This window comes from Lactuca sativa, chromosome 3 (genome assembly GCF_002870075.4).
Source record: "Lactuca sativa cultivar Salinas chromosome 3, Lsat_Salinas_v11, whole genome shotgun sequence".
Classification (NCBI taxonomy): domain Eukaryota; kingdom Viridiplantae; phylum Streptophyta; class Magnoliopsida; order Asterales; family Asteraceae; genus Lactuca; species Lactuca sativa.
In genome coordinates this window covers 92,755,681-92,780,425 of record NC_056625.2, presented here as the reverse complement: position 1 = coordinate 92,780,425, position 24,745 = coordinate 92,755,681, and the positions used below count along the sequence as shown (strand labels likewise).

Here is a 24,745-nt window from a genome sequence, read left to right as displayed (position 1 = left end):
ACATAACATAATTTACCTCTAATTAACAATGGTTCTCAATGGCTAGACTAATCCCTTCCAATAGTCTATCAGAAGAGGAAAAGACCATTTTACCCCTCCAATTGTCCAAATGTCCAATTGTTGATCAAACCCTAAAAGTCAACGAAAGTCAATATAGGGCAGTATGCGGGGCGTACCAACCCTGTACATGGAGCATACCCCGACTATCTTGAATTGAGTATCTCAACCCCTACGCGGCGCGTTATGAGATTTACGCCCAGCATAAGTCTTAGTTTCATGCTTTTATTGTTTTTGTTCTGAATCAGTTAAGATACAAGCTCATATTCCAGATCTAGTCCTTCTTATGCCTTTTTGCCCATAAAGTCGAAGCCTTTAAGCGTTCGCATGGTTGTAAAGGTCACCAATCACTCCAAACTCTTATCCTCTCTCCTCATTAAGTCCTTATCTCATGCGTGACTCAATATTAACGATCAAGATTGGATTTTTATGGATCTACAATACATTTATACAAAAATGGGGCAGATCAAGGCTTATGGAGACCATTTACTCATAAAGTCTCCACCTTTGGGACAAAAACCCTAAAAATGGTCCATAATGCTCAAATTCAAAAAGGTTAACAAAGTTTTAAGCTTTTTACCTCCAAATGATGCTCCAACCTCTGTAAAGCTCTGATCCAAGGCTTGCACTCCAACTCTAGCTTCTACAATGGCCCTTTTTCTCTTCACAAGCTCTTAAAATGAGGGTTGGCTCTTTTAGGGCTACCCTCTCTGAAAATGGTGGATGTATGGACGCCATAATGTTCATTTTATAATTCTCATGCTTCATTTAGGGTTTTGAATCTGGGCCTAGTACGCCTCACATATACTTTGGTACGCCCCGTGTACTAGGTTGAGTCTGCGTCAAAGGCATGCCCATGGGTACGCGTAGCGTACTCTTCAGTACGCCCAGCATACCCACCTATCACTATTTTCTATTTTGGGATAATTTTGACAACTTGGAAAAGAAGAAGGCTTAAAGAGATATACCTAATTATTAGGATGTTACAACATTATAACAAATGTGAAATCCACAACATGTATCAACGACCGAAGAATTAGCATGTGATGAGTTATTAGAAAGATTAGTGTAAATACCTTCGAAGGTGTGCTTTATGTTCCCATCCTTAATGTCCTTCAAGTATTTGAGGAAGCTTCATTTTCAGTGCCCTTCTTCACAATAATGGAAGTAATCTGCATCCTTTGGATTCGTAAAGGAATTAGCTGAACCAACTTTGGTCCCACTGAAATAGGATCCATCAAGAGACTTTCCATTGCAACTCTGAGGAGGATCCTTCTTCTTCTTCTTCTTCCTTTTTCCATTTCGAATTCCCAGAACAGGGTCAACATTAGTAGGAGTAGGTACAACCGACTTGCCTTTCAAGTTGCTTTCTGCAGTTTTTAGAAGGCCTTAAAGCTTGCTAAGAGTGAAATCCTCCTTGTTTATATGATATTTCATACGGAAATGATCATAACAAGAACGCAACGAATGTAGGATGATGTCAATGGCCAACCCTTCATCAAAATGACATTCAATTTCAGCAAGCGGTCCACATATCTCTGCATTTTTTGCAAGTAGGTCCTGATGGACTCTCCATCCTTAATTTTGGTTGTGATCATGGAGGCAATGATCTCATACCTTTCCTACCAAGCACTTTGACGGTACCTTTCCATCAAATCTTGGTGCATTTTAAAGGGCCATAAGTCCTCTTAGGACTTTTGAAGCTCAACACTCATGGTAGCAATCATGATGCACGACACTTTTGAAGCTCAACACTCCTTAATATTAAACCCAAATAAAATATTAAGGCTAAGACCCAACACAATATTTTACAATTCGGAAGAGGGATGTCGTAATCCAATTGCAAAATATTTGAAGGTAGGTAAATGACGATTTATGAATTTCCACCGTGAAAAACGAAATTGATTGGTAAGTTTTAATTGGATTGAAATTATTAGATTCTTTTGAGATTCATTGAACAATTTAATAGCATGTTTGAATCTCGATTGTGCCCTTCAAGTTTTTGACTGGGATGTCGAGGATCACAAACAAGATGTGAATAACGATGCAAATGTGTTTGGTACTCTTAATGATATAAATCACCTAATCAATGTTCTGGTTCACCACACACGCTCCATTGATCTATGATTAACATCAAGCTACCCTTTTCCATAGTTGTTACTCCCAGACTAGTATGTCAGTTAACCACACACACTCCACTAACGACTTAGCAAGGTGCAAAGTACATTTTCATGGAATAACACCATTTTCACATTTACCTAAAGTAAATAAGCTTGTGAATTAAATAAAACCTTTAGTTTCTATATAATTATCATTGTACTTTTAAAGAGAATTAATGTCCTATCCTACCTGTTCGGCTAACGACTCTTCACTAGTCAAAGAAGTGGGGGGTGAGAGTGGACGCCCATTAAACCACCATTTTATAGGCAATAACCATATACCCCTTTATAGACCGACTTCATGAGTGAGGCATACTAACGTTAAGACTAACTTGTCTTCAACATACATACATATATATACATATATATATACATATATATATATATATATACATATATATATATATACATATATATATATATATATATACATATATATATATATATATATTATTAAACTTATATTATTATTATAGTATAAGGGTTAAATTTTAAACATTTAAAAATTCTATGGTTTAGAATTAAATGTTTCATTAGTGACACTTTACAAATTCCAAAACTTGAGGGCAAGTTTTGCAACTCTTCGTAACTTTTGGTTTCCATAACTTATGAAAACTTATGAGTTTTAATGTTCATGAATGAAACTTTCCATATAGCTTAAGCACAAGTTACAAATTCACTTCAATAACAACTTAGATCAATTTCAACTAACAACATTATCATATAATATACCATTGATCTAATCTAACTCATGTAGCAAGGCAATTCATATCAAATAATACAAATAATTATCTTATTATCTTAAAATTTGACAATTGTTCTTTAATTGGATGAGGATCATCATTACCAAATCAGAAAATATGATTTTTATGATTATAAAATAGTTTGTGGTAATGATCCTAATCTATTTCTGGACAAAAACATGAAATTCTGCAACCAGAAGCCTTTACTCGACGAGTTCATTAACTGGAATCGTCGAGTTGCCCTTTTAGTGAGTGTACTCATCGAGTCAGTTAGTGGACTCGTCGAGTTCATCAGTCAGAAGCCAGAAAATCGATTTTTATAGCTTTGAAAAATAACCAAGCATCAAATATAATAGAAAACAATCTTAGGCTCTGATACCACTATTGGGTTTTAAGTACTATAACACTCCTACGGTGCAAATGCAACCCTAGATGCTTTTCAATCTATGTTTTCTCTAATTATACATGAAATTTCAATTTTCTAAAGAATTCATCCTAACTAGCATTCAATAGGGGATATGCAACATAAAACCAAGTTAGATGAATACCTCTTAATTTAGTTTGTAGTTCTTGGCCTTAGAAAGATTTAGCACTTCAAGTGTGCTGCCTATAATGTTTCACAAACAACAAATGCAAGAGGAGGATTGAGAGAATAGGCTAGTTAGCTCAAAATTGATTATCACTCTCTTAGAATAAATGGGCAACGGATTTTAGCTCTAAGGGGTTGCTTTTATAGTGTTAGAAAGGCTAGGGTTTCATCCGTGCAAACCCTAATGCACCATGACCCTTCATATTACTTAGGATCCATGAGTTAAACCTCCATGGACTATCATATTGGTTTAGCCCATCCTAGTTAACCATGGATCATTGGCCCATACTATAAGAATCATTGATTTACTTAATCAGTCCCTATACATTTAATCAGTCTCTTTGGATCACTAAATTCTTTCAAAATTAATTGTTGATCAATACTAATTAAATAATATGATTACTCAATTAATATATTATACTTATAATATATTAATAAATCACAAATAATCTTATTCTGAAAAATCCATCCTATCGAATTACACTGGTATAGGAAACCTAAAAGGACCATGCTACTATCGGGTCAAGTACATCTCAATTATAGTTATGGGTTTAGATACCTAATCCAATAATAATTATGCTCCTACTAGCATAATGATTACATACTTACGAACATAACACTTATGCTCCCACTAGCTTTGACATGTACCTAGAAATCAGTTGGACATTTAGAAGTCAATACTTATTGATTTTCTTACAAAAGTTTAGATTTTTTATACAAGATGCTCCGATAAGTCTTTATCAAAGCTCATAAACCTTTTATTAAAAGCTCATATGGGTGTCAAAACTATTTCAGAACTTATAGCGATATGTCCCAAATGTTCAAACCTTTTGCCGCTTCTCATAATTCGAAATATGAAGAGGGATGCCGTAATCATACTCGAATTTGAGAACGCAATTAACAAAACTGCTAACTCTTTAAAAATCTACTTAGTGAAAGTGTTTCCTCACAATCATTTTCATGAAAGAGAGAAACCTTATGCCACTTAGATTTCATGGTACATGTGTTCCTATCCATATTAATTTGTTATTTTAAACAACTATCAGAAGACAAGGTTTATGAAGAATTTAACCTCATATTGACTTAACTTTCTTATTCTTGATTTCTTGCCATCCAGTAGCTCAAGGGCCTACCATTGCTTCCAAGTTAATGAGCAGCTCATCCTTGTCGGTCAATGTACTTTCATTGATCAAGGTGCTTTGCTATGCAATCAAATAAGAACTCACAGAAATCACATGCATGGTCAACTTAAATGGAATGGGAACAAAAACAAGAATATGTCAACACGATAGGTTACAAACCTCGAGTCGTGTGCTAGCGATAAAACAATAGGTTTTATTCTTGATTAGGTATTGAAACTATTGAAGATCATTAAGACTCCCACTGACCTCTTCAGATATAAGATTCTCTTGTCAAGAAACATTCCTTGACAAATAAATATTCAAGATTTAGTGTGGATTCTTATCAAGGAAAAACTGTAACAACCCGAAATTTCATATCACTTCTTGTATCACAATTTATAATCCGATCCGATCAACCAAACGTCATTTTCAATTTCGTTTCCAATTTCACCAATTTATTTAAGTCATTAGTTTATATTGACCTAAAATGACTTAATGGGTGTCTTAATACATTAGAAATCATTTTAAACACCCAACTTTAGTGATCGGAATATTTCTAGAAATTTCTATGTCGGGTTACGGTAACTCAATCGGGTACGACCAAAAACCTCAATTAACGTCAGTATCGGGTAGAATTCTATCGTGTCCATTTCTCGAACATTATATAAACATGTTTAAGACTCCATTTGAAGCCTTTGGCCAAATTCACACTAAACTCTTACAACCTCTCTCCTCCAAGCTAGAATTAAGGTCCAAATCACAAGTTTAAGGCTTCAAATCTTTAAGGTAACCTCTATAACATGTTATTCATCATCTTTAGCCTTAAAATTGATGAATTAATGGAGTTTTAGGGTCAAGAACAAGAGTTTACGGCCAAGGAGCAAGCTTGGGCCGTAAACTCCATTTTATGGGGTTTTAAGCTCTTAAACTCCTTCCTAAACTCAATTGGACATTAGATATGGCTAAGGGACTTTAAGATATGGACTTTAAACAATTAAAACATGAAATTTGTGAAGTTTGAAGGAGTTTACGGCCAAGGAGCATTCTTGGGCCGTAAACTCAATAATCTATGGTTTTTATGCCTTTAAACCCTTCCAAATCCCTTCTATGGCTTAGGTATGAATTATAGGACCTTGGATATACCATTTGAACACTTGAAACATAACTTTTGAGGGACTTATGTGAGTTTACGGCCAAGGGTAGTGCTTGGGCCGTAAACTCCCTAAAACATGACATAATTTCATTTCTAAAGTGTTAGAAAGCCATCCAACACCACCAAAAGCCTTGGAATAAATCAAGGGACCAACCAAAAATAGTTTAAGGGACTTAAACATAACATTTGTGGGTTTTCTAAGAGTTTACGGCCAAGGCATTGTTCTTGGGCCGTAAACTCCAAAAATTTTGGTGTTAGAAGGCAAACTAAACACCCCTAAAGCCTTTAGATGAATTTTAGAAGCCCTTCTATGCAAGTTATAGACCTTGAAACACATTATATCACTCTATATTAGAGTTTACGGCCATGAAGAGGGTCTCATGGGCCGTAAACTCCATAACTCCCCTCATATGTCCCATAAAACTCATACTAGGTCTTGTAATAATCCTATTAATCACATGTGATTTGCTTTAACAACATTTGGCATCATTTTCTTAAGGAATAAGGAGTTTACGGCCAGGAGCTTATACTAGGCCGTAAACTCCCATAATTTAATCATTTTGATAATTTTAATTCATTCCATGCATTTAGATCAAAGCCTAGAATCATTTCCCATGTCCAAGTAAGCCATTTAAGCAATTTAAACACCCAAAACCACACCCACATGAGTTTACGGACGTAAACTCATGTATGTGTGTGTTTTGTGGTTGTAAACTCATTTAAATGTTTACTTATGGAGAGTAAACTCAAGTCCCTAGTCCCTAGTGCCTTTACAAGTCCTTAAACGCCACCCGGGTCACTCTAAACGCTCATTTTAAGGTGTTTAACCTCATTGGAGTGTAATGTTCCATATGATTAGTGAATGTATCCCTAATTGTATATATATGGACATTATTTCATTTTACATAGGGTCATCGCGAGTAATCAAATCCCGAACCAACGTCTAGCATTCAAAACCGACACGTTTCCGAGTCCGGTGAGTTCATACCCCTACCTTTTTCACTGTTTTTCACTGTTTTCAGGGGGGGAACACAAGCAAAGTACAAGGGTTTTCTTGTACTCAAAACTTATTTTCGTGTGTGTGTTTTACATTTCTTATGCTTTTAATACTGATATACGTAACTGATAACTAGTAGATCATATAGTTCACTTAAACATTTATTTGTGAAATAGATTTTATAAATGATTATGTTATATATATATTTTACAAATGGTTTCCACATTTTATCAGTTAAAAGCATAACATTATAACACATGAACAATATAATTCGTACACTGTCTTGTCCTCGGTAACATTCCACAGAGATACGCGAATGGAGGATTATTCTATTATTACTAGTAAATTTGTTATTCCATATGATTGGAGACACGTCCTCGGCGAACACTCCACAGAGATACGCGAGTGGAGGACTACACCCGTAACCAGAATCTCTGGAATTTAGAGAGCGTGACTTGAGTGTATAGATCTATACGGGGCCTACTACCCCACACCTGGCTGCTAGCTACAGTCGAACCGAAATGGTTCAAGGGTGACGAAAGTCATAGGAATTGTGGACTACTTATTGCCACAGGTTCAGTCTTTAGTATGGTTATGGAACTCGCAATTAGGATAACAGAGATTTACTTACAGTAATAATGAACCTTATACTAGATTCTACGGATAATCAGGAATCAGTTTACATCTTTTACATCTTTTACATCTTTTACATCTTTTTCATATGATAACCAACATTCAGGAAGGTATGGGACCTTCCTGGGGAAAACTTTGTACATAACCAGGTTTGATAGAACACATCTTTTACATTGAAAACCAACATACAGGAAAGCATGGGACTTTCCTGGGAATACACTGATACATTTTTAGAAATAGAAAGGAAACATAAACATTTTCACAAAACAAAACTACTTATGAACTCACCAGCTTTATGCTGATTTTCAAACTGCTTGTGTTCTCAGGTCAACGTTAGAACAGGTACCCGGAGATTTCTTTTGATCAGAAGATGAAGTACATGAAGATCCGTTTCTTTTGTCTATATATACTATGTATCACAACTGTACAAACTTTACTTTTGAAACAACTGTAAAACTTTATAATGTAATGTAATGGTTGTTCTACTTTACTTACTATGTGCATTGGATTTGATATTCAACGTGGAGTCAACCCCGGAAATGTTTCCGCCTTCGGTTTTCGGGGTGTGACAGATTGGTATCAGAGCCCTTGTTTATAGTGAATAAAGTATACCAAACCTTACATGGTATAAAACTATAAACACTAAAGGGCCTAAGTGCTCTGAAATAAAAGTATCTTCAGACTATAAGTATTTTCAAAAATATACAAGTATACCAAACCGTCGAGATTCGTATCTATAAGTAGAACAAAACATAAGTAAATGGGTGTTGTGTATTGCAGTTAAACCTGGGCAGTTATGTAGTCGTGTCTAGGGTCAATATAGCCTGGCCAACTATATTCATTCGAGACACGACCAACATGTGCCTGGGAGTGATTGTGGTACGTGGCATGCCTAAAACTTACCCAATATCCCAAACAACAAATCGTCGCTACAGCGAACCATGAAATACTATGGGAGTATTTCTCGAGCCGATCCTTTGTGGAAATTCTCGTATACGTGTTATTCCTTGATCAATCCTCTAGCGATAAAATGTTCTATCTTGATAACTCCTTTCTTCTTTATCGCTTTGTATGATGCTATATTTGCCTTGATGAGATATCTCCTGTCCCATATCTCTTGATTCAATTCAGAGGACTTATGATCCTCTCTTTCCTGATCTCTTTAGATCAAGATGCCTCCAAGAAAGAGACCCAGCTCAACGAACAACAGCAATCCTCCTCCGCCACCACCTACTATTCAGATCGATTTGGAAACACTTCAGGCAACCATTTCCGCTACCATATCAGCTCTCTTACCTCAACTGAACTCTAGGGGTTCGGGAGGTGAAACCCAGAACCCAGATGGTAGTCAGGGGCACCAAAGAGGAAATTCTTATAAGGATTTCATGAACGCGAAACCAACATCCTTTAATGGCACTGGAGGTGTCATTTCCTTATCCCGATGGTTCGAGAAAATCGAATCCATCTTCGAAATATGTGCTTGTGCAGAGTCTGATAAAGTTAAATTTGCGGCTTGTACCTTCAAAGATAAAGCCTTGACTTGGTGGAATGGCCGAGTCAAATCTCTGACCTTACCTGTAGCCAATGCCATGGGCTGGGAGGCCATGAAAGAACTTCTCCTTGCTGAGTACTGCCCCCATGGCGAAATGCAAAAATTAGAGCACGAGCTTTGGAATTTGAAGATGAAAGGTTCTGACATTGCTGCGTATACTTCCCGATTCGATGATCTCGCACTTCTCTGCCCGGGATTAGTCACTCCTGAAAACAAAAAGATCGAAAGGTTCGTTTGGGGATTATCTCAACCGACAAAGAGTCATGTTTTGGCTGCTCGTCCGAATACTTACGATAGTGCCAAGACTTTAGCTCAAATTCTGATTGATCACAGCGACGACATTAAGGAAATCACTACCACTTCTGAGCCGACTCAAAGGAGTGGTGAAAAGAGGAAATTCTGGAAGAAAAAGAAGGGTCAATCTTCTCAAGGATCTTCCAAGAAACAACAGACGGTAGCAGTCCATGCTGCTACTGTTACTCCTGTTACTGCAGTTTCTGTCATGGGATCCACAGCCTCAACTCCTACCAGCCGATATGTTGGTAACCTCCCTCTCTGTGAAAAATGCAAGTATCACCACAACCCTGGTCCCTGTCGAGAACTATCTTGTACCAATTGTGGTAAAAAGGGACACACTGTTCGATACTGCAAAGCTCCGACTCATTCAGCAAATCAATCCTCTGGAACAGGCGTTGGTCAAGCCTGTTATAATTGTGGTGAAGCCGGGCACTTTAAAAGGAACTGCCCCAAGAAGACTACTGCTGGCAACACAGGAAGAGTTCTTACTATGGGACGAGAAGAAGCAGTTGCTGATCCCAATGTTGTCTCGGGTACGTTTCTTCTCGACAACTCGTATGTTAATATTCTTTTCGATTCGGGCGCTGAAAGAAGTTTTATTAGTCATGCATTCAAACATAACCTAAAACATAATTCCCAACCACTAACTGAAATGTTTACCGTTGAAATGGCAAACGGAGAGAAAGAAAGTGCGAGTGAGGTATTCGTAGATTGCATTCTTACCTTAAACGACCATTCGTTCCCTGTCGATCTTATGCCAGTATCCATAAAGAGCTTTGATGTCATTATTGGCATGGATTGGTTGAGCCCCAATCATGCAGATATCCTTTGCTTCGAAAAAGCCATCCGTCTTAACCTTCCTTCTGGTCAAACTCTAGTGATCTATGGCGACAAACTCGGTTCCAACCTTCGTATCATCTCCTGCATTAAAGCTCAGAAACTCCTGCGTAAGGAGTGTGTTGCATTCTTGGCTCACGTAATCAACAAAAATCAAGAAGTTAAAAACCTCGCGAGCATCCCCGAGGTCTGCAATTTTCCTGATGTGTTTCCCGAAGAGCTTCCAGGAATCCCTCCTGAGCGTCAGGTCGAGTTTCGTATTGATCTAATTCCTGGGGCTACTCCTGTAGCGAAGTCTCCGTACCGCTTAGCTCCAGCAGAGATGCAGGAGCTATCCAGTCAACTTAACGAGTTGCTTAGCAAGGGATTCATCAGACCGAGTTCCTCACCCTGGGGAGCCCCGGTTTTGTTTGTCAAGAAGAAGGATGGATCCTTTCGAATGTGTATAGATTATCGTGAATTAAACAAGTTGACTATTAAGAACCGATATCCTCTTCCACGTATAGATGACCTCTTCGATCAACTTCAGGGAGCCAGTTACTTCTCTAAGATAGACCTTAGGTCAGGGTACCATCAGTTGCGAGTTCATGAAAGTGATGTGCCCAAAACAGCCTTCAGGACTCGATATGGACACTACGAGTTCGTAGTGATGCCCTTCGGTTTAACCAACGCACCGGCAGTGTTCATGGACCTTATGAACCGGGTGTGCCGTCCCTTCTTAGACAAATTCGTCATCGTGTTCATTGACGACATCCTCGTTTACTCCCGAAGCGAAGAAGACCACAAACAACACTTGAGGCTAGTATTGGAAACCCTTAGATCCGAAAAGCTATACGCAAAGTTTTCAAAATGTGAGTTTTGGATACGGAAGGTAACTTTCCTTGGTCATGTGATAAGTGAGGAGGGTATTCATGTTGATCCTTCCAAGATTAAGGCAATAAAGAATTGGTCAGCACCGAAGACACCCACAGAAATCCGACAATTCTTGGGTCTCGCTGGCTATTATCGAAGGTTCATCCAAAACTTTTCCCGAATCGCCAAACCTCTAACCACTCTAACACAGAAAGGTGTACCCTTTTGTTGGGGTGATAAGAAAGAGACCACATTTCAGACGTTGAAGAAAGCTTTGTGCAGCGCGCCTGTCCTATCCTTACCCGAAGGGACAGAGGACTTTGTTGTCTACTGCGATGCGTCTACTCAAGGTTTAGGTTGTGTGCTTATGCAGAGAGGAAAAGTGATTGCTTATGCCTCTAGGCAGTTGAAAATACACGAGGTCAACTATACCACACACGACTTGGAGCTTGGAGCCGTAGTTTTTGCATTGAAGATTTGGAGACATTACCTTTACGGAACTAAGTGCACGATCTTTACTGATCATAAGAGCCTGCAACATATCTTTGACCAAAAAGACCTGAACATGAGACAAAGGCGATGGGTAGAGCTACTCAGTGATTATGAGTGTGAAATCCGCTATCATCCCGGCAAGGCCAATGTGGTAGCAGATGCCCTTAGCCGAAAGGAGAATACCAGTAACAAAGTGAAGAGTCAGTCGATAACCATCCATTCCAACCTACCCGTTCAAATCCGAGAAGCTCAGTTAGAAGCCCTGAAACCTGAGAACGTGACAACTGAAGCTTTGAGAGGGATGGAAAAGAAACTTGAGATCAGAAGTGACGGAGTCCAGTGTTTTATGGATCGAATCTGGATTCCCAAGTCCGGAAGAATTAGAGAGTTAGTCATGGAGGAAGCACACAGAACCAAATACTCTGTTCACCCGGGCTCTGACAAGATGTACTTAGATCTCAAGAAACAATATTGGTGGCCAAACATGAAAGCTGAGATAGCCACATTCGTAGGCAAGTGCTTGACTTGCGCCAAAGTCAAAGTTGAACATCAGAAACCTTCAGGTCTGCTTCAACAACCCGAGATTCCTGAGTGGAAATGGGAGATGATTACCATGGACTTCATCACCAAACTACCCAAGTGCTTGAATGGGAATGATACCATTTGGGTGATTGTTGATCGTTTGACAAAATCCGCTCACTTCATTCCAATTAAAGAATCATTCAAAATGGAAAGACTTGCGCGAATCTACATCCAAGAGGTAGTACGTCTACACGGTGTACCTGTATCCATTATCTCTGATCGAGATAGCAGGTTTACTTCCAGATTCTGGCAATCCCTTCAGAAAGCCCTTGGAACCCAACTAGACATGAGCACAGCATACCATCCTCAGACTGACGGTCAAAGCGAGAGAACAATCCAAACTCTGGAGGACATGCTTAGGGCATGTGTCATTGATTTTGGAAAGTCGTGGGACGCACATCTACCATTGATCGAATTCTCATACAACAACAGTTACCACACCAGCATTAGGGCTGCCCCGTTCGAAGCCCTATACGGTCGCAAGTGCAGATCCCCTCTGTGCTGGGTCGAGGTAGGATATACACAATTAGCAAAGAGTCGAGTCCCCGACAGTGCACTTACCGGTCCTGAAATCATCCGTGAAACCACTGAGAAAATTATTCAAATCCGTGAACGACTAAAGGCCTCACGTGATCGTCAAAAGAGTTACGCTGATAATCGTCGGAAACCACTAGAATTCCAAGTTGGGGACCGTGTTCTGTTGAAAGTCTCGCCCTGGAAAGGCACTGTACGTTTCGGTAAACGTGGGAAACTCAATCCGAGGTACATTGGACCTTTTGAAATCATCGCCAGAGTTGGTCCGGTAGCCTATAAGCTTCATTTACCTCACGAACTCAGTAACATTCATCCTGTCTTTCATGTTTCAAACCTCAAGAAGTGCCTATCCGATGAAACCCTAGTGATTCCGTTAGACGAGATTGAGGTCGATGAAAACCTCAACTTTGTGGAGGAGCCAATCGAAATCATGGATCGAGAAGTCAAACGTACGAAACAGAGTCGCATCCCATTGGTGAAGGTTCGCTGGAATGCCAAGCGAGGACCGGAGTTCACTTGGGAGCGAGAAGACTCGATGAAACAAAAATATCCACAACTCTTTTCTAATCCATGATTTGTATCTTGTCTTGTGTTTTAAACTTTGAATTTCGGGACGAAATTCCCTCTAACGGGGGGGATAATGTAACAACCCGAAATTTCATATCACTTCTTGTATCACAATTTATAATCCGATCCGATCAACCAAACGTCATTTTCAATTTCGTTTCCAATTTCACCAATTTATCTAAGTCATTAGTTTATATTGACCTAAAATGACTTAATGGGTGTCTTAATACATTAGAAATCATTTTAAACACCCAACTTTAGTGATCGGAATATTTCTAGAAATTACTATGTCGGGTTACGGTAACTCAATCGGGTACGACCAAAAACCTCAATTAACGTCAGTATCGGGTAGAATTCTATCGTGTCCATTTCTCGAACATTATATAAACATGTTTAAGACTCCATTTGAAGCCTTTGGCCAAATTCACACTAAACTCTTACAACCTCTCTCCTCCAAGCTAGAATTAAGGTCCAAATCACAAGTTTAAGGCTTCAAATCTTTAAGGTAACCTCTATAACATGTTATTCATCATCTTTAGCCTTCAAATTGATGAATTAATGGAGTTTTAGGGTCAAGAACAAGAGTTTACGGCCAAGGAGCAAGCTTGGGCCGTAAACTCCATTTTATGGGGTTTTAAGCTCTTAAACTCCTTCCTAAACTCAATTGGACATTAGATATGGCTAAGGGACTTTAAGATATGGACTTTAAACAATTAAAACATGAACTTTGTGAAGTTTGAAGGAGTTTACGGCCAAGGAGCATTCTTGGGCCGTAAACTCAATAATTTATGGTTTTTATGCCTTTAAACACTTCCAAATCCCTTCTATGGCTTAGGTATGAATTATAGGACCTTGGATATACCATTTGAACACTTGAAACATAACTTTTGAGGGACTTATGTGAGTTTACGGCCAAGGGTAGTGCTTGGGCCGTAAACTCCCTAAAACATGACATAATTTCATTTCTAAAGTGTTAGAAAGCCATCCAACACCACCAAAAGCCTTGGAATAAATCAAGGGACCAACCAAAAATAGTTTAAGAGACTTAAACATAACATTTGTGGGTTTTCTAAGAGTTTACGGCCAAGGCATTGTTCTTGGGCCGTAAACTCCAAAATTTTTGGTGTTAGAAGGCAAACTAAACACCCCTAAAGCCTTTAGATGAATTTTAGAAGCCCTTCTATGCAAGTTATAGACCTTGAAACACATTATATCACTCTATATTAGAGTTTACGGCCATGAAGAGGGTCTCATGGGTCGTAAACTCCATAACTCCCCTCATATGTCCCATAAAACTCATACTAGGTCTTGTAATAATCCTATTAATCACATGTGATTTGCTTTAACAACATTTGGCATCATTTTCTTAAGGAATAAGGAGTTTACGGCCAGGAGCTTATACTAGGCTGTAAACTCCCATAAATTAATCATTTTGATAATTTTAATTCATTCCATGCATTTAGATCAAAGCCTAGAATCATTTCCCATGTCCAAGTAAGCCATTTAAGCAATTTAAACACCCAAAACCACACCCACATGAGTTTACGGCCGTAAACTCATGTATGTGTGTGTTTTGTGGTTGTAAACTCATTTAAATGTTTACTTATGGAGAGTAAACTCAAGTCCCTAGTCCCTAGTGCCTTTACAAGTCCTTAAACGCCACCCGGGTCACTCCAAACGCTCATTTTAAGGTGTTTAACCTCATTGGAGTGTAATGTTCCATATGATTAGTGAATGTATCCCTAATTGTATATATATGGACATTATTTCATTTTACATAGGGTCATCGCGAGTAATCAAATCCCGAACCAACGTCTAGCATTCAAAACCGACACGTTTCCGAGTCCGGTGAGTTCATACCCCTACCTTTTTCACTGTTTTTCACTGTTTTCAGGGGGGAACACAAGCAAAGTACAAGGGTTTTCTTGTACTCAAAACTTATTTTCGTGTGTGTGTTTTACATTTCTTATGCTTTTAATACTGATATACGTAACTGATAACTAGTAGATCATACAGTTCACTTAAACATTTATTTGTGAAATAGATTTTATAAATGATTATGTTATATATATATATATATATATATATATATATATATATATATATATATATATATATATATATATATATATATATATATTTCACAAATGGTTTCCACATTTTATCAGTTAAAAGCATAACATTATAACACATGAACAATGTAATTCGTACACTGTCTTGTCCTCGGTAACATTCCACAGAGATACGCGAATGGAGGATTATTCTATTATTACTAGTAAATTTGTTATTCCGTATGATTGGAGACACGTCCTCGGCGAACACTCCACAGAGATACGCGAGTGGAGGACTACACCCGTAACCAGAATCTCTGGAATTTAGAGAGCGTGACTTGAGTGTATAGATCTATACGGGGCCTACTACCCCACACCTGGCTGCTAGCTACAGTCGAACCGAAATGGTTCAAGGGTGACGAAAGTCATAGGAATTGTGGACTACTTATTGCCGCAGGTTCAGTCTTTAGTATGGTTATGGAACTCGCAATTAGGATAACAGAGATTTACTTATAGTAATAATGAACCTTATACTAGATTCTACGGATAATCAGGAATCAGTTTACATCTTTTACATCTTTTACATCTTTTTCATATGATAACCAACATTCAGGAAGGTATGGGACCTTCCTGGGGAAAACTTTGTACATAACCAGGTTTGATAGAATACATCTTTTACATTGAAAACCAACATACAGGAAAGCATGGGACTTTCCTGGGAATACACTGATACATTTTTAGAAATAGAAAGGAAACATAAACATTTTCACAAAACAAAACTACTTATGAACTCACCAGCTTTATGCTGATTTTCAAACTGCTTGTGTTCTCAGGTCAACGTTAGAACAGGTACCCAGAGATTTCTTTTGATCAGAAGATGAAGTACATGAAGATCCGTTTCTTTTGTCTATATATACTATGTATCACAACTGTACAAACTTTACTTTTGAAACAACTGTAAAACTTTATAATGTAATGTAATGGTTGTTCTACTTTACTTACTATGTGCATTGGATTTGATATTCAACGTGGAGTCAACCCCGGAAATGTTTCCGCCTTCGGTTTTCGGGGTGTGACAAAAACACTTCATACAATGGGTCTTGGTTGGTCTTTGTTTTATCCAAAACATCACAACTACTAATCTCAAATGTGCATGAGTAAGAAAAGTTTTCTACTCTACATTTCATGATGTGTTATAAACCTACTTAGGATATGTCACTCAAAATACAATCTTAAAGACTTGATTTTGGACCAAAGTATGACTCACCTTCTTGATTTAACCACTTCAACAATTTCTGATACCTCGTCTTAGTCATGTAAATGCACTAAGGTGTACTTTGAGGATCAGTTGTGACATGGTTCCATAATCATTAGGATGATCATAAAACACGATACTAAAGTACTCTACTTTCCTTTCAGATTAGAGAAATTTTTATCTTTCAGCCTAATTGATTCTTCTTATTTGTTCTTCTATACATTGAAACTTTTTCAATGATTTAGAATTACACTTAATCTAGTACACATAGCCATATTTACTGGAGTTTCAGTAAATCATGATGAATAGACTTTATCGTCCTTTGTGGTGCATCTGACCAGTGGACATCAACGTGTAAAAAATCCTTCAGTCCTTCACTTGAACCACATACATATATGAACAAGAAATTGGTCCCAATTTTCCCATGTACCAAGATTTTCATACATCATATAATTCAAATCACATGATTCCAAGTTTTTATCCAATTGAAACTTGAGAGATGAGAATCTTTTCTTACATAGAAAAATACGACACTACCACAATCGATATAACTAAAAATCAAACCATTTTCAACATTACTATTAATAGAAACATACAAACAACAATTTCCACAAATGTCATTGCAAGGAAACATAAATAAGATAAAATCATAACTTGATTTATTTATAAAATTTAGAAAACTTGTCCTTACAAAGAAAATACATATGAAAACTGTGTTTCTAAATATTCCTAAGCAATCTATCATAACTCCTAAACAGCAGCTCAAAAATATGATCATCGAACCATGCGATCGAACTCCATCTCTTCGCAACCAGACTCAACTCACTCTTCCTTTAATATTCCTTTCTTTTCTTCGAACCTATAAAACATCAAAATGTGATCTCATCACATCATGTATTAAGAATGTACAAATAGGAACTTAATAGAGTTAGATAGTGGATTTACCTTAAGCAGAGTCAAACACTTCGACTTTACCATCCTTGTGGTCCTTTAGGTAGATACAACAGCTTCACATCTAATGCCCCTTCTCTTGGCAGTAGAAGCAAACTAATTCTTTCAGAATGGCACACGGGACAATCTCAGACGTAGTCTTTCCCTTTCCATTGGGAAGAGAAATCTTTTCTGGATTTCTAATGTTTCCATTGTCAATGTCTATGAAAGTTTGGGAAGTAGATCTTCCAATCAATTTGCATTACCAGTGCGCCAAATCATTGTTGATTCAGCAGTAATTAGCAAATAGGTAAGATCAATAAAAGTCACGTCACGGTCTGTCATATAGTAATCGTTAATGAAATCACCATATGACTCAGGAAGTGATTGAAGAACCATGTCAACAACCAACTTCCTCGAGACAATGACTCCTAACATTCCCAGCCTATCAATGTGTGGCTTCATTTCCAAGACATGTGCACACACAGACCTACCATCGTGGTGTTTGCTTGCCAATAGGGTTTGAGTGACCTTGAACTCTTCAAGTCGACGAACTTGTGAATCAGGGAAAATTATTGGAGGAGGTGGAGAAAGTGAAGTATGATTTCCAGTTCCTTGATCAAAACGTGGAACATCATCTTCATGAGGAAATCTTTTTTAAAAAGATTTGGGAAGACCATAGTTGTCAAAACTAGACATCTACAAAGGGGATAAATTCAAGTTAGTTGATTAAGTCATTAATATAGCACCCAAATGAAATATTAAGGCTAAGACCCAACACAATAATTAACAATTCGGAAGAAGGATGTCGTAATCCAATTGTAAATCATTTGAAGGTAGGTAAATGACGATTTACCAATTCCACCATGAAAACGAAATTTTAAATGAATTAGGTTTTATATGAAATTCCTATATCTTTTCATTGGCATGTTTAATCTCGATTATGCCCTTCAAGATTGTGACTGGGATACCAAGGATCACAAACAAGGTGTGAATAACTATGTAAATTAGCTTGGTACTCTCAAAGTCATTTACCACCTAATCAATGTGCCGGTTAACCACACACACTCCATTGATCAATAATAATTTATGAGTTACCCATTGCCATCCTTCATTAGTCTTATATTAGTGTGCCAGTTAAACACACATGCTCCACTAACGACCAATGAGGTGCAATGTGGAATTTCATGGATTAACATCAAATTCACATTTTTCCTAAGTAACTAAGATTGAGAATTTATAACTCATTTAGTTACTTGTATTTTCTTATACTTATTAATGAAAGTTTGTGTCCTATCCTACCCGTTCGGCTAACAACCCTCCACTGGTCCAAAGTGTGGTGGGTAAGAGTATATACCCATTCAATCGCCATTTTATAGGCACTTTCCTTAAACATCCCTTATAGACCCACTTCGTTAATAAGGCCTACTAATCGTAAGAATAACCTTTTACTTATACATATATAATATATTAAACTTTTAATTTTATATAGTATAAAGGTGTATTTTACACATTTAAAATACTTGGTGGTTTAATCTATTCATAAATTATACTCTTCATTTAAGTAAACTTGAACCATGCTATTATGGATTTAATAATACTCTCTTAATTAATCTTTTAATTAATTATTAATAAAGCCATAATTATTTCTTCTAGTTTTGTCCATTTAAATTTCTAAAAATTAAAACTTTTAAATCAAAATTTAAATTATGAAACCAAAAGGATGTCTTTTAAACATTTAAAATACTATGGTTTAAGAATTCAATGTTTCATAAATGAGAGTTTTTCAAATTCCAAAAATTGGAGGCAAGTTTTCAAACTCTTCAAAACCTTTTGGATTCCATAACATAAAGAGTTAATGTTTAATGAATGACACTTTTCATATTACATAACTTGAGGAACAGTTGTAAAACTCTTTAATAAACATTTAGAGCAAATTTAACTAATAAAATTATCATATAATTTATTATTTACCAAATTGTCCTAATTTAACTCATAAAGCAAGATAATTTGAAATCATAAATTACAATTGATTAGTGTATCATATAAACTAACAATTATCTTAAAATTTTGACAGTTATCTATTAATTGAATGAGGATAATCACTACCATATAAAAAACAAATTTTATGATATAAAACAATTTGTGATAATGATTCTAATCCAATTCTGGCCAAAAAACCTAAAAAATCTGCCAACAGACTGTCCAACTCGTCAAGGCTGGCAATGGACTCGTCATGTTCATCATGGGCTCGTCGAGTTCAGACTGCAGATGGCAGATTTCAATTTGCTCCAGCTTTGAACAATTAACCAATGCATCCATATAACAAAAAACACCCTAGTCTCTGATACCACTGTTGGGTTTTGAGCACTTTAACATCTCTATGGTGCACATACAACCCTAATTCTTTGGATCTAGTTTTTCACTAGTTATACATACAATATTCTTTTTCCAAAGCATGAAGCCTAACTAGCATACAAATTTGATATTTGAGTCATAAAAAACTAGTTAGATGATTACCTCTTGATGTAGCTTGTAGAAGTTGGCCTTTCAAGAGCTTAGCACCTCAAGTGTGATGCCTCAAATGTTTCACAAAACACCACCAACAATTGGATGACAATGAGAGAGAGCTTGGAGCACCAAAAAACTAGCTATATCCTCTTAGAATACTCTTGGTTTCTGATTTTAGGTTATAGGGGTAACATATATAGTGTAGAATTCCAAGAGTCACTTGTAAACCCTAATTCATACACTTAGGCTTATGATCCAACAATTGATTTGGACTAACATTTCAAAACCTATCTCATAACCTTAGTCCATCACAAACAATCATAGATTATTAGCCCAAACCATATGTACCACTGATTTACATAATCAGTCTCCGTTAATTTAATCAGTCTCTTTTGATCACTAAATTAATTTTAAATTAATTCTTGATCAATACAAATTAAATAGTACGACGTCTTATTTAATATATTATACATATAATATATTAATAAATCACAAATAACCTCTTTCTCAAATATCCATCCTATCAAGTTGTTCTGCTGAATGCAACCCAAAGTGGACCATGTAACTATCGGGTCAAGTACATACCAATTATAGTAATGAGTTTAGACACCTAATCCAACAGGTCTGGGCCAACGCCCCTAGGAGCGGGATCCAAGGGGCAGAGTTGGGGTCGAGCTGCCAGGTCGGCGCGTAAATTTTTTATATGAGTTATATTACTATATAAAAAATGCCTTAGAAATCTAAATTTTCTTTAAATGAACCCAGTTTTTTGACTTCGTTTTGACCTTTACTAATGAATCGATTCTGTGACAGTTTATGACTATTTTTTGACAGTTGGAGTAGTTTTTGGACAAAGAAAATTGGCTTGACAGTTTTCAGACAAATGAAGTATTTAATCATTTTGGTCATCATTTTCCTGGTACAACAATCACGAAAAGCATACTTCATATTTTATGTTGTTGAAGCTCTTTGAGTCTTATCCGATTAAAGATTGAAAGTATCACCTAAATACTTTAATCTGAAAGTCTACACACGATTCTCCAAATTTCCAAGTCTTTTATTACCCCAAAATCTAACATCTACTTTTTGGTGCTTGTGGAGCTTTAAAAATTCCATTGTTTTTAGAATGAGTCCTCCTCGTAAATCGCTTCTCATCGATGATATTGTTGGTACGTTGTTTTTTTGGATTTCTAATAGATGTAGCAAAACTAAGCTTGGTTGGAGTTATTGGCTCCATAACCCCGCTTTATGTCCTATTCTGTTGTAATGTGTTTGTTCTAGCTTCTTGATAGTTTAATAAATTTTGTTGTTCTAAAAAAATAAAAATTAGAGGTTCTTCATGAGATATACAAATACAAATTATAATAAGACGGTTTTCTTTATAGAGAGTTATACGTCTTTTATTAAAAATGATATCTTTTGAGAAATTATTGCCTTGTTGAAAAAAATATTGTATAATAATATATAATAACTTTGGCTACTTTAAAACCATATTGTATGTCACTACTAGAAAAATGGTTGGTTTCCTACAAGGAATATTGTTGGTATTTTGTAGGAAATAAAGTTTAGCTACAAAGTTCCTACAAAAAGTGGTTTTTGGAAAAAGGGTCGTGGGAAATAAGATTCCTACAAATTTCCAACAAAAAGTCTGACACATTTCCTACAAAATATTTCGTAGGAAACTCCAACAAATTTTCAACAAAATGCTAACAAAGTTTCCCTAACCCCCTGGCAGCTTTTTTCCGTCAGAATTCCTACAAATCATGTTTCCAACAGAATTGCTACAAACTTTTCCCACAAATTTCCAACAAACTTCGTTTTTCGAAAAAATAAATTCGATGTTTTTTTTCTGTAGGTATTATGTTGCATTTTTTTTTGTTTTTGTTTTTTATTTTAAATACTATAAATTAACAATATTAAAAAAAATTATAAATAATGTCATTTCTACATAAATTATATAATAAACTATAAATCAAATACAAATTCTTCAAATATGGACTTTAAACCACAATAATAACAAACACAAATAATTCAATATAAATCCAAAATGTTAACTACTATTCAAAACTTCAAACATGATAGTAATTACTAAATATCCACAAAACCAATACTTCATCCGGATGATAGTTACCATCTACTACTTCACCAAAACAATTACATTTTTGTACTTCACCAACATGTTTAATAAAATATTCCAAACAAAACTAACATTGGTCTTCAGGATGGTTACCAAATCGTCTCATTAGTTGAGCCAATTGTTGTTCCATCATTTCTTGTTTTTGTTGCATCAAAACTCTTTCCCTCTCCACATTTTCAAGTTGGTTTCGTAGCTCCTTAACCTAAAAACAAACATATAATTAGCAAACAAACAATATATCAACATTCTTTATCCATTATAGAAACATACCAAAAATGTATTCCATAATAGCAATGTACTTTAATTTGCTACCAATATAGGTCTTTTACTTATTTTTTATCCATAATAGCAACACACTTTATTTTAACAAAATTCTAACAACAAATTATTTATTTATGGGCTGTTTTCATTCATAATAGTAACGTACTTTATAATAACAACATACTTCATAATAACAAGATACTTTATTTTTCATTCATAATTGCAACATAATACTCTATTTAAGTTTCTTGGCTTTTTTTAAATAAATATATTAGGGACTGTTTTCATGTCTCACATAGTGTGTAGTTATAGTAATGTACTTTCTTTATCTATAATATAAACAATATATTTATTAAGGAAATATACCTCCTGTTGAGACCCGCAATAGGACGACGAACACCCCGCACCAACAGATGGTTTCCCATTGAACAAAGAGTTTATATCCGAAGATCCAACTACATAGATATAACTACTCCTTGAAGAACCACTTATCTCCCTTTGGGTTTTAGCCCACAATTCAGCATCATCAATCGGGTGATCAACCAAATCATCCCCATACTTCTCAAGCAAGGCTTGAGAGTACGCTTCCTACAAGGAAATAAAACACAACTATTATTGTAATAAAAGTTGCAACAAAAAATGAAAAAAAAAAAAAAAAAAGATAAAGATATCTTACATAAGCTTCCCTTGCTCTCTCAGTGCAAAACTGCTTTCCCTCAACATCTCCATCAAAATATTTCTTCTTTGATGTTTTATCTAGATGAGTGATCAAGAACAACTCCAAAAATGTGGGTGGTCGTCCCTTTTTTGCTATCTACAAGTATAAACGATGTAATTTATGTTAAACGAAGAAGATATTACTAAAATTTATTTGATATGAATACTTACGAATCTAATGCGGTGCTCATCATAACTAATACTACCCCCAGTATGTCTTGCTATTTTCCCACCACTATCAGCAGTATTGCGGTTACTCTTCCCGCTTGCAGATCTTTTCAGCCACGCATCCGTGTTCCATTCCTTTAAAGAGTAGTATATGTATAATAATATGAAAAGAAATGAACAATTAAAAAAAAGTGTTATCATGCTTACCCTACACAAATCCTTCCACCTCTGAGATTGCATCCCATTGGGTACAAAATTCTGCATGATATTATAGTCTTTATTATCCGGTGAGATATCATGTTCAGCAGCTCTAGCCATATCTGCTGATCTATTCCTAAATGTACCCATGAGGTCTCTGTATCGATCTTGGATGATAAACTCAAAGTTTTCCCTAACTTTTTCATCATCTCTTAAACCCCAATCATAAAGTGTCTGTAAAAATGAAAAACCATAATTTAAAAGTGTAAATTTAAAACGAATGATGGTAAGCTTTACAAATAATTAATCCATGTTAAAATTGAAAACACTCAACTTAATATAACACCTTGAATTTAATCCAAATATGTTCGATCACTTCTTTAGGGATTTCTTTAAAAACATATCCAAGAGCCTTCTATATATTGATCTATCAGCCGCCTAACCGCCCGCACCACATCATATCTCCCAAACCTACAATGTTGAAATAGTCCAGTAAGTATAAATATAACATACAAATTAACATAAATTTAGTTGTAAATTTAAGTGATCTAAAGACATACTTTTTCCCTATGCAAGAGATAAATCGCCTCTGAGAGGTACCATAAGCAGGTATGTCCGTGTTATTTGAACCATGTGGCGTAGTGTGGCCATCTCCCTCATTGACACACTCGTCACTGTAAAGTCCCCCATCTGGGTTCATCTGCTGTAATAACCCAAGATAACCACCCACTGGTTCTACATGAACAGGATCTACATTTGCCAAATGGTGTCACTGTACTACGTCTTGTACTATGTCCAGGAATAGTAGGAATGAAGTCTTGTGATATAGGTATGTTGCCTTCACGACTAGTAGGAGGAGAATCATGTAATGCCAGTCTAGTTCCTCCATAACTAGTATTAGGGGACTCATGTAATGTTCGTCTGGGGCCTCCACTACTAGTGGGAGTGGACTCATGTGATCGAGCTCTAGCGTCTCCACGACTAGGAGTAGACTCATATGGTGCATGTATGCGATCTTCACGATGAGAAGTGTACTCATGTGATGTTTGTTTGCCCCCAGAATGTTGCTGCCGACTGCCCTTAGAACCCTGATGGCTAGGTTTACAAACAACTCCACGATTCGACATCAATATGCGCCCTGTGTTTCATAAAACAATAATGGTCAGATAAATAACTAAAAATATTAAAATTGATAAAATAATAATGATCATACCATATGAACAATCAAAAACAGTTTAAATAGTACATCAAACAGTGTTCCTAAGAATCAGAGTCATCTTGATCTAAATCTAAAAGATTATAGTAAACCACTTCATCTTCATCATTGTCTGCTTCTTCCTCTTCTTCAACAT

The 24,745-nt window shown here is 36.3% G+C and overlaps 1 protein-coding gene across 1 annotated transcript; it reads right to left on the bottom strand.

Moving 5' to 3' along the window:
• Positions 1–21,978: 21,978 nt before the first annotated feature.
• On the bottom strand, positions 21,979–23,623 carry LOC111908507 (uncharacterized). Its single transcript, XM_052770048.1, has 4 exons — positions 23,403–23,623; positions 23,199–23,330; positions 22,987–23,124; positions 21,979–22,898 (listed from the first exon to the last, which is right to left on the bottom strand). The coding sequence occupies exons 1-4, from the start codon at positions 23,541–23,543 to the stop codon at positions 22,617–22,619; spliced, it is 693 nt and encodes a 230-aa protein (XP_052626008.1). The 5' UTR covers positions 23,544–23,623; the 3' UTR covers positions 21,979–22,616.
• Between the last annotated feature and the right edge of the window lie 1,122 nt (positions 23,624–24,745).

Bases quoted from the DNA above. Each gene is read 5' to 3' on its own strand.
- LOC111908507 (XM_052770048.1), bottom strand. From the start codon at position 23,543: ATGGGTACATTTAGGAATAGATCAGCAGATATGGCTAGAGCTGCTGAA. The intron at 23,125-23,198 runs GTAAGTATTCAT...TTATACTTGTAG, and splicing joins ATGAGCACCGCATTAGATTC to ATAGCAAAAAAGGGACGACC. The intron at 22,899-22,986 runs GTAAGATATCTT...ATTTCCTTGTAG, and splicing joins AGAGAGCAAGGGAAGCTTAT to GAAGCGTACTCTCAAGCCTT.